At 46.2% G+C, this 10,541-nt stretch overlaps 1 protein-coding gene across 4 annotated transcripts in view; it reads left to right on the forward strand.

Annotated features, from left to right (window-relative positions):
- PLD1 (phospholipase D1) overlaps nucleotides 1-10,541 on the forward strand; it is a 134,008-nt gene that overhangs the window by 73,759 nt on the left and 49,708 nt on the right. For all 4 annotated transcript variants that reach the window (XM_006155054.3, XM_006155055.3, XM_027774422.1 and 1 more), the window contains 2 exons: nucleotides 7,925-8,053; nucleotides 9,116-9,234. In XM_006155054.3, coding sequence (XP_006155116.1) covers nucleotides 7,925-8,053; nucleotides 9,116-9,234 — 248 coding nt within the window. The remainder of the gene's footprint in view (nucleotides 1-7,924; nucleotides 8,054-9,115; nucleotides 9,235-10,541) is intronic.

Consider the following 10,541-nt stretch of genomic DNA (forward strand, 5'->3'; position numbering starts at 1 on the left):
GTCATATTGGGGAGTTGGAATTTTATTTGGTTAAAATATTTGAAGGCCTTTGAATAAAGTTGTCATGCTCTAAATCCGAATTTGCAGAAAGTGTAATCTGTTAAATTTTTTGTAAGAAGAACCAGAGAGGCTAGCAGGAGCAGGTGGTGCGGTGGTTAAGGCACTGGACGCCCACATGGTTGACCACAGTCTGAATCCTGGACCTGGTGGCTTGCTTTCTCAACCCCTCATCTCTCTCTGTTGCTCTCTGGTGAGTGCATGTGCCCTATAGTAAATTTAAAAATAATAATAATAAGTTAACTTAAATGAGTAATTCTTAATTGAAAAGAAGGAGGAGGAGAAAAAAGTCAGAAAAAGAAAAGAAGAGGAGGAGAAGAAGGAGGAGAAGAGAAGAAGGAGAAGAAGAAAGGAGAAGAAGGAGAAGGAGAAAAGAAAGAGAACAAGAAAAGAGGAGAAGGTGAAGGAGAACCGGATGGGGTGGGGGGGAATTAACCAGGGCCTCAACTCTGTGGCAGGAATGAAGAAGGATTTGGTAACCCATCAGCTACAAGAACCAGTAATCATTATAAAGAACAGCCCTTATTGTGTGGAGACTGTCGGTCCCTGGAGTGTACTTGCAGTACTTGATAGTACAGTATTTTTATCCCCTTTTTACCGATGAGGAAACTCAGGGTTAGCGACGATAAGTGATTTGCCCAGTGAAGTCTCAGCTCCTCGGCCTCCCAGTGCTCCTGATCGGTATTTGTGATGTGGGAGAAGTGCAGATTGCTCCGTCATAACCATTTGGCCAGAATCCCAAGGCCGGTGTGCTCATGTACTGTAGGGAGGGTGTTAGAGCCCAGCTAACATTCCTGGGTGTGAGTCACTGGTGGCTGGAAAATTAAGCTAGACCTTGAGTGGCGGTTCCCAGCATTCTTTAGTCTAGAGACTCTGGGGGTTTTATTATGCTTTAACTATGCATAATGAGCGAATACCCCAGTGTGACTGTTACTAGATTTTACTTCATAAATCATAACTACATTGACATCCATGTGAAAGTGGAGAACATATATGAGAGATGTTTTATCTCCTTAGTGTGCAATATGCGAATCCAAGAACCACTCCCAGTAATTCCTGTGCATGACAAAGCTTCAAAGTCCTGGGAAACCTCAGCACACCTCTGGGAAGTCCAGGAAACTGGGTTAGGGTGCATGCAACAGTAGATTTTAAAGGTAGAAAGGTGTAAACACGCCCAAGTAGTGCCTTGTAACTTCAGGGTGCGACTTTGCTGCTTTAAGACTGAAGTGAAAAATGAGGTGGGAAAATGAGGATGCCAGACCTTGAAGTCGAGGGTCTGGATCATGACTGTCGGCGTTGCTGATGGAGGACTGGGTGCAAGCAGAAAAGATGTGAGTCAGAGACTGAATGCATTGAGGAATTCAGGCCACTCTGATGGAGGGGTGATACCCACGTGGTCACCAGAGGACACTGCAGTGTTTGGTTTTTGGTTGGTGGTGCCAAGTTTCCCGGATATCCACTCACACCCCCCCCCACTCCATTGACAAATTGGACATGTGCCTAGTGCAGCAACATTCATTACGAGACAAAGGGGGGCCATGGTGGACCCTTTGTCCCACAGGGAAAGGGCCTTGGCTCGCACCCCAGACCTCCCTGAGCACCTTGGGCACACACACATGCCCAGGATTGGGTCAGCTGAGACTTGGGGTGGGTCATAGCATGGGGACCCCATTCGGGTCAACTGTCGCTGTTTCTCTTTCTACTGGAAGAAGTAAGTAAACTTGAAAAAGGGAGAGAGAGACAAAGAGTCTAAATGAAGGAGTAGGAGAATGGGGAAGAACAAAATGAATGGTGCATCTCTTTAAAGGAATTGGGCACTCATTAAGACTGAAAGTGGGGATGCCAATATAAATGTAGAGTATTTGCTTGGCTGATTGCATAAGTATTCACTGAGCTCCTATAACATGGCAATCACTGTCCCAGGTACTAGGGATTTAGTGAACAAAACAGATACAATGCAGTTAGCTAGTCGGGGGTGAGCGTGGGAGTCGTATATGTAAATGGTGAACACGCCGTATCAGGGCATGATAATTACCCTGGAGAAAAACAGCGCAGGCTCCTAGAGAGAGAGCAGAGTGGGGAGGGTTACAGCTTTACAGAGCGTGGGCAGAGAGCGCTTCTCTGGAGGTGAGTTTTCAGCAGAAGGAAGAGAGGAACAGCCTGAGAGACTGCTGGGGGAGAGGGCATTCCAGGCAGAAGGGATAGCAGCTGTGGAGGCCACGAAGGGGGGAGGGAGACCGTGTGTTCCAGGCTGTGGTGTAGTCGAGGGCGCAGGGAGAGAACGAGAGGACCAAGGCCAGGAGGTGGCCTGGGCGGAGGAGGTGAGGCCTTGCAGACCTTTGGAAGAGTTCTGGCTCCGAGCGAGATAGGAAGTGACAGTCATCTGTCTTGAGTAAAAGGCAGGTGAAGGACACTGCGTAGGTCGCTGCTGGACCCGCTCCCTTCAGTAGGTACCTGCTTCAACCGGAGCGATCCACCATGCCTTTTTATATATCGGAACTTGTAAATTTGTTTCGTAATTTAAAAAGTAGGGTTCTACTAAAAGTAATGAAGGAAGTTTAATAAAAGCCGCCAGGTTTACATCACGGGATGGCCGAAGCCTCATGTTGGCATGTGGGACGTAGAACCCGGATTAAGCATGGAGTGGCTTCTCATTCGACATTTACAACTGAGTATCAGTCTGAGTAAATGACTTCTTTCTCCTGAGAATATGAATGGCGTCGGCTTCTCGACAGTGTCCAGATCACTGCCAAAGACCCCGTGGACCAGTCAGAGATTGTCGCACACATTATCACAAACGGATAATTTTCCATTTGTATGTCCCGTAAATGTTTTGCTTCCCCCCTTCCTCTGATTCCTAACAAACAGGGTATTCATACTGGGGAATTTTACTCGGAATGTTGTAAAGATATGCAGTGATTAAATGTAAATATATTGACAACAACAGGAGGTCAGTGGAATTGGGCTTCTCGTAGACACCAGGAAAGTCTAGCGTGGGGTCTGCATGCAGGACTACTGTGGGCCATTTAACGGAAAAGCAGCACTAACTAGTCACCTCAGGTGCGGGCAGTAACCATAGCCGGTGCATAGAACGTACATATTTCATCTACAATCACTCAGCCATCTTCGGGAATTTTCTTCCTTCCGAATTACGTGGTAAGAGGGAGAATTCGGACTACATGGATTTGACTGATGCCGTCTATTTAAAAAGGTTAAATCGTGTTCATACTCAGCAACCATTTTGCTGATCTTACCCTTTAAGCAATATTAAGTAGATAACTGGGCTCAGCCCAGGGCCAGCTTGTAGCCTGTTGGTTGAGAGGCTGGATTCCATGTGGCTGACAGCACAGTTCAAGTTGCAGACAGTGGCTTGAAAAACACAGTGGGTGCATGTACACGCATGCCCCAGATCCTGACAGGTAAGAGGAGTGGAGAAGGGCTGAGAGCCCCCTAGTGAAGCCAGGTCTAGTGAGGTGTGCTGTGGTCTTATTGACTACTGTCCTCCAGTCTGTGTGCTGGGATTTGGCTGGCTGAGTGGAAACCTCATAGTGCCCAAGTGAGGTCTTTGGGTGTGATAAGGTCATGAGGGCAGGATTCTTGTGACGGAGTTCTGGCCTGCCTGTCAGAGGGGAAAGGGCACCAGAGCAGGCAGAGACCACGGACAGCTGCTTTGCTCAAGATTCTGCTCTCTGCTGTGTGCCAGCCTTGCCAGAAGTTGGTCCCTGAACCTTGGACCTTCAAACCGTGAGCTGAAGAAACTTCCATTCCTCTGCACACCACTCAGTCATGGGCTAGCTGTTAACCAATACAGCATCCATTTAGGGGCTATATTGGAGAAGACAAGAACACGTTGGGAGGAGCTAGCAAAGAAAATAGAGAAAGGCTGGTTGGAGAGAGGAGAGTCCAGGAGACCAAGAGATGACAAAGAAAGGATGATGCGGCAACGCCAGCAGATCTGAGGTGAAGAACAGAACAGCGTTTGCATAAATTAGCGGCCAGAGTCGGCGCCGTGGGCAGAGGAAGATGCAGAATACTGGCATAACAGACCTCTGGCAAAGACCAGGCAGATGCAATTATGCGCTCACCCGGGACCCGGAGAACCTAACAGACACCCCTCGGATTGGCCTTTCTGATGCCAAGGAGCTCAGTGCTCCGCAGTTCCGAGCCGACCTCACGGTACGTGTGAGTGTTTGGCCCCATCGCCTCAGTAGTTCATTTGTTTTGAGGAGGATTCTGATTGATGTGGATTAGTGTAGGCCACGAATAAAAACAACAACCAATATTTAATTGTCAACAGGATGAATTCAATTAGTGCCCAGATAATTTTCAGAGACGTAAGAGTTTGCTTTGTTTTCTTTATGTAACTGGATGTTAGATAAAAGTTAATTCTTATTTATTTATTTTCTTGGCCAGAGGATATATATATACTCACCAGAGAGAGAGAGAGAGAGAGAGAGAGTGCTCCCCTGAGGGGGCGTGGTCATGCTACAATCCCTTTTCCTCTATTCCTCTTTCTTATCAGGATTTTTTTTTAAAGAATTAGTTTATTTAACTTTATTCAATTATTTATTTTTATTTTAACTTGGCCAAACAAGGACAGAGTGAGAAAGAGAGAGAGAAGGAAAGTGAGAAAGCAAGCCGCCAGGTCCGGGTCTCGAACTGCAGTTGGCCACGTGGGAGTCCAGTGCCCTTAACCACCACGCCACTTGCCGGCTTCCCATCAGGATCTTGAACATACATGCACACATGTCCAGCGTGTCTTTCAAGCTGCTAGGACTGGCCTGCAAACCACAGTCAGCCTTGTGGGATCTGGCTTCCTAAGCCATTGAGCTACAAGGCTGGCCCACTGGAAGTGGTTTTCAGTCAGTGCATGTGTCTAAGTAAAGCTTTAGCATAGGGTTTCTCATTTGTTTAAAAGCAAATTATATATATATATACACATATATATATGTGTATATATATATGTATATATACACACACACATATGTATGTATATGTATAGACACACACATATATGTATGTGTATACACACATATGTATATGTATAGACACACATATGTATATGTGCAGACACATGTATATGCATAGACACATGTATATATATGTACAGACACACATATATGTATATGTACACACATATATGTATATGTACAGACACACATATGTATATGTATAGGCACACACATATATATGTATATGTACAGACACACATATGTATATGTATAGACACACACATATGTATATGTATAGACACATGTATGTATATGTGCAGACATGCATATATGTATATGTACACACCTATATGTATATGTACAGACACACACATGTATATGTATAGACACACACACATATATATGTATATGTATAGACACACACATATGTATATGTATAGACACATGTATGTATATGTGCAGACATGCATATATGTATATGTACACACCTATATGTATATGTACAGACACACACACATGTATATGTATAGACACACACACATATATATCATGTATATGTACACACACATGTATATGTACACACCTGTATATGTACAGACACGCACACACATATATGTATGTGCACACACATATGTGTGTATATGCACACACATGTGTGTATGCACATATATATGTATATGTACAGACACACATATATGTATAGACACATATGTATCTGTATAGACACACACATATATGTACAGACACACACACACACACACACACACACACACACACACACTTGCAGACATAGACGTATGTGTATTGGGTCGCCGGAAAGTTGTGGGGAATTTTTCTATGTGAATGTGCCTCGTGACTTTCCCAATGACCCGGTATCTTTTCATTTGGAATTTGACCCGTTATTTACCTCTCTCCATGCCATCCTTCTCTCTCAACACAGTGTGATGCTTATTGTAGAGCGCCTACAGGTCAGCAAACAGACCTGCGAGTACGGTGGCCTTCTGGCCTGCTACAGCAGGAAAGTAAATCCCTAGGAGAAGCCGACCGAAATTTCCTTTCAGCATTATTTAGTTTTGCTCATCTCTGGCACTCGAAGGTATCTTTCTTTTATGGAAAATTTCAATAACCCTTGAAAGGTTAATCATTACTTAATAATAATGAGATAGGCTATTAGCACTGTGTGTGGTGACTACACAATAACATTTGTTCAGCAAATATTTACCGAGAGTCAGCTGGATGCCAGGAGCCACATGGGCAGGGGCAGGGTCGGTGTGTGTGTGTGTGTGTGTGTGTGGACACGTGGGGGCAGGGAGCCATCCGATGCAACCTGCCGATCAGAGGCATCGGGGTGCGCAGCTGCGAACAGGAAGAGAGCAGTCCTGCTGACTGTTTCCTCTACAGGGCCCTCCGATGTCCCTCTGGGTCAGGTGACGGCTAATGTGGCTCTCAAGTGGTGACTAGGAGATCAGGCCAGGAGAGAGGAACACCCCACACAGAAGGGATGAGAAGCCAGTGTCAGGAGGCATGGTAGACCTCCCGCCCAAGACAGTGAAAATAAAATGTGTGCACGAGGCCTGGGGTTGGATAGGGGAAAATAAGGGACAGAAAGATCCGCTGTTAGCAGTCGGGGAAGACCCTCTGTGCACACTCAGCCCTTAGAACTTGAACTTCCTGTAGGCAGTGGGTGATCCTAGAAGACTTTGGAGCGACACGTTTGCCTTTTCCAAGCCAGTTCTGGGCCAGCCCCACGCTCTCACTGGCTCCTCAGGCAGCGCCATGTACCCATTCCCTGGATACTTCCGGATCTGCTGTCTGTCTGTTCAGTGCTTCGTTGTGCCAAGTGCTGTCATTGTGATTGGCGCGTAGCTGTGCGAGTCTTCTGCTTCATTGTCTTCATGGTCAACATAGCTCACAAACTTAAACTATTTAACTTGAAGTTTTACCTTTACGTAAATGGCCTCAGCAAAGCTCTTGGTAAAATGCTATCATCGTTTGCTGCCTTCACATCTGCATCATAAGCTTCTATTGTTTTTTTACAAGTAATGTTTATAATTTTAAGAATATAGACTATTAGAGCAAAAAAAAAAAAATCTTAGCTGTTATCTAGACTGAATTCTTCCTTTTACGCACAAGGTATTTCTGACCCAAAAAGGTGGAGCCAAGTGTCACTCAGCTAGTTAACTCCAGAGCTGGCACATGGGCTTCTGAAATTTGAGATACTTGCTTTTTGAGGTGCTGAAGACAAGATTTTTGCATTCGGTGTGCACCATGTTGGCTGAAGAAAGAGGAGTGAATCCTTTATGCCTCTGCGACTCCTGTCTCTCTGCTCTCCCCGATGTTCTGCTTTCTCGGTGCCGCCTCCGAAGTCCCTCATTCGGAGTTACCCAGTGATGTGCTGGGTGGTGAGAGTAAGCGCTCAACCACCTGATTCGTCGTCTACTGATAAACCCAGTCGAAGCCCCGGTTGCTCTCTTAACATAAACTAATGAGAGGGACTAGCGTTTGGCATGGTAGTTAAGGTGCTGGACTCCTACATGGTCAGCTGTGGTTTGAGTCCCTGGCCTGGCAGCTTGCAAATCACACTGGGCACATTTGCGTGCTTGCCCACATTCCCAAGGAGGGAATGGAGGAGAAGGGATTGCTGCGTGACCATCCCGCCAGAGGGTGATACCTCACTTTCCCTCTCTGTCTCTCCAGCAAGTGCAGGCACCCTGTGTCAAGGGAAAAAAATCCTTAAATAAAATAAGTTTATGAGAGCCATGAATCCCTTATCAGCCCACAGCCTCTAATAAAAAGAATACACGTTGCCCGAGTCGTGAGGCCTACAAAGCACAGCTAAGAGGTTTTCAGGCGTTCATTAGGGAGAGTTGAGCCCCCCGACCGCAGTCTCTGAGAAGGTCTTGCTACGTTCACAGACTCCGGCTCCATCCGCAGTTTACAGACCGGCGTAGGGGAGCTGCACGGGGAAACCAGGTTCTGGCATGGGAAGGACTACTGCAATTTTGTCTTCAAAGACTGGGTTCAGCTTGATAAACCTTTCGCTGGTGAGTATCATCGTCGTGGGGAGCTGGTGAGATGTTTTTTCTCTTACTTTGAGCAGGTCAGCAAGTGTACATGTGTATGACATAATGCCTTTGTGTTTGTTTGTTCAGTTTTGAAAATTTGGTAAAACTTGGAGACATCATTCAGTAAGATACTTAAGGACTTTTCCTATTTTTTTATTGTTCAGATAAAATACGTTTATTTAAAACCTAATTTTCACTGAGTAGGCCAACTTTTTTTTTTCTAGTTCAGTAAAAGTGCATGAGAGAAACGGCCTGTCTGAAAGCTCTAGCGTTCCCCTAGGCTGATCACAGTAATCTGCAAGTCTCCGAAAGATCATGGCCCACTTTTGACTCTCTCGCTGCTCCTTCCTGTCTCTGTTTTGTACATTAGAGTGGCGAGATTTCAGGTTGTGGCTGTGCTTGTGTGTCTAAGAGGGGGGCAGGTGGCACTGCAGCCATGGCCTGCCATATTCAACAGGATGGGAAAGAAACAATTAACATCGAGGATGCAGCCTCAGATAACTCGTAGCAGCTTGGGTATTGCCTGGTCTAGTGATGGTCTAAGCCTGAATGAAATGGAAACATAACTGAGGGAGATCTGTGGGTGACTCTTCCTCCACACCAGATCTTTGATCTATGTTTCCCTTGAGTATAACGATGTGCTCTGGACCAGCAGATGGCGTAATAGTTATGTTGCTGAACTCCCATATAGTTGGCCGCAGTTCGAGTCCCAGACCTGGCAGCTTAAAATTTGCGCCAGGCATGAATGTGTGCAGACGAGTGTGCGTGCGTGCCCCAAATCCCAGGAGGAGAACAGAGGAGAAGGGATTGTGGTGTGGCTCTCCCCCCAGGGGTGATTTCTTGCTTTCTCGCTCTGTCTCTCTGACGAGTGCGTGCACCCTATAGCAAAAATCTCTCTCAAAAAAAGACAACCATTGTCTCAAGCCAAGAAATATACATAGTGAGCATTTAGCACGTTTTCTCTGACATGTCGCAGTCGTGGTCTGAGGACCTCTGTCCCTACCAGGAGCTCACCACTGATCTTGCCTGGTGCCCGGGCAGATTTCATCGACAGGTACTCCACGCCCCGGATGCCCTGGCACGACATTGCCTCCGCAGTGCACGGGAAAGCGGCCCGCGACGTGGCACGCCACTTCATCCAGCGCTGGAACTTCACGAAGGTATCGGGACGCTCTTACTGTGGGTCTGTCCACAGGAAGAGAGGCAGGCCTGGGTGAAGGAGAAACCCAGGAGGTTGGCAAGAAGGAGCTGCCATGGCCAACACCGTGCCAACCGCCTGTGGTTGGGTTCCTTGTTACCAGAATGCTTGAGCCTCTGGGTGAAAAAAGTAGATGTTCCTGAACTTTCACACCGTAGACGATTTGTAGTGCAGTGGGGCAGATGTTGTTGTCTTGGCCTGTAATTTTTTATATTTTTTCCATGGGAAAGAAAGAGAGAAAGCAATTAGGAGAGGCACCTGCAACAGGTTATACACAGCATGATCTACCCCGACTTCAGCCCTGCATGGACGGCGAGGACTCAGGCTGTGGGCCCAGGGGCCTGCCCGTGTAGGTTAGCCTCGTAGAACGGCACATTGCTGTTGCACCGCCATCTCATCCCAGGCCCTAGGGATTTACAGTCGTTAACATCTGGAACTCTATTGGTTAAGCACTTACAGGCTGGGGCTTGGTGATCAGGAGGGCCTGGTAGGGAAGGAAGCCTTTGTTTGGATGCAAAAGCTTGAGTTTTAAAGTTCCAGTTTGGGGTTTGCACTGGTCGTTGATACAGGGTTCTGAGTGCAGGTTCTGAGCAGAGAGAGCAGTAGGAGAAGGTCGAGCCGTTTTCCTTCCCTCCAGATCGTGTGTTCTCTGCAGCGCTCTCACCACGTGGCGTTCTGAAGCACGTGTCATCCAGTTGTTAAGATCCCGTTTCAATGACTGGAAATGATCCTGGAACCGTATTCCCCTGACAGTTTGGAAAAGATCTCGTCTTCTCAAAAACCTAGAATCTTGTGTTATTTTTCTTTCATAGAAACATTATGAAAAGTCTTCAAGAGGTTCATGGAAAATGACTGTTATGAAAAACTATGCAGGGAGTTCAATAGATATATATATATTTGAACCACAATAAACTTGCACTTCTCTTCCATTTTCCCACAAACCTTCCCATGATGTCCCCTCATAGAAACATTTAGTGGAAACCCAAAGGGATGTGTTTTCAACAGTAGTTAAAGGGAATGGGCAAATAAGCACGGGTGTGGCTTCTTACCTACAATGCTAGCGAAGATGAGAACATAAACGCTCTCAATACCAGCAGTTGAATTTGCTTTGTTTTCTTTTCTTTCTATCCTTTTAACCCCTCTTCCTGGGAGGATACAGGGTAAGTTTTAAAAATACGTATATGTGATGTTTGACCAGAACAGCTGTCTCCAGGTAGTCCTGCTGAAGAAGTAATGTCATAAGGAATTTATCGTGACGTGCTTCTAATG

The sequence above is a fragment of the Tupaia chinensis genome, unplaced genomic scaffold (assembly GCF_000334495.1).
Source record: "Tupaia chinensis unplaced genomic scaffold, TupChi_1.0 Scaffold000430_1, whole genome shotgun sequence".
In the NCBI taxonomy this organism is placed as follows: domain Eukaryota; kingdom Metazoa; phylum Chordata; class Mammalia; order Scandentia; family Tupaiidae; genus Tupaia; species Tupaia belangeri.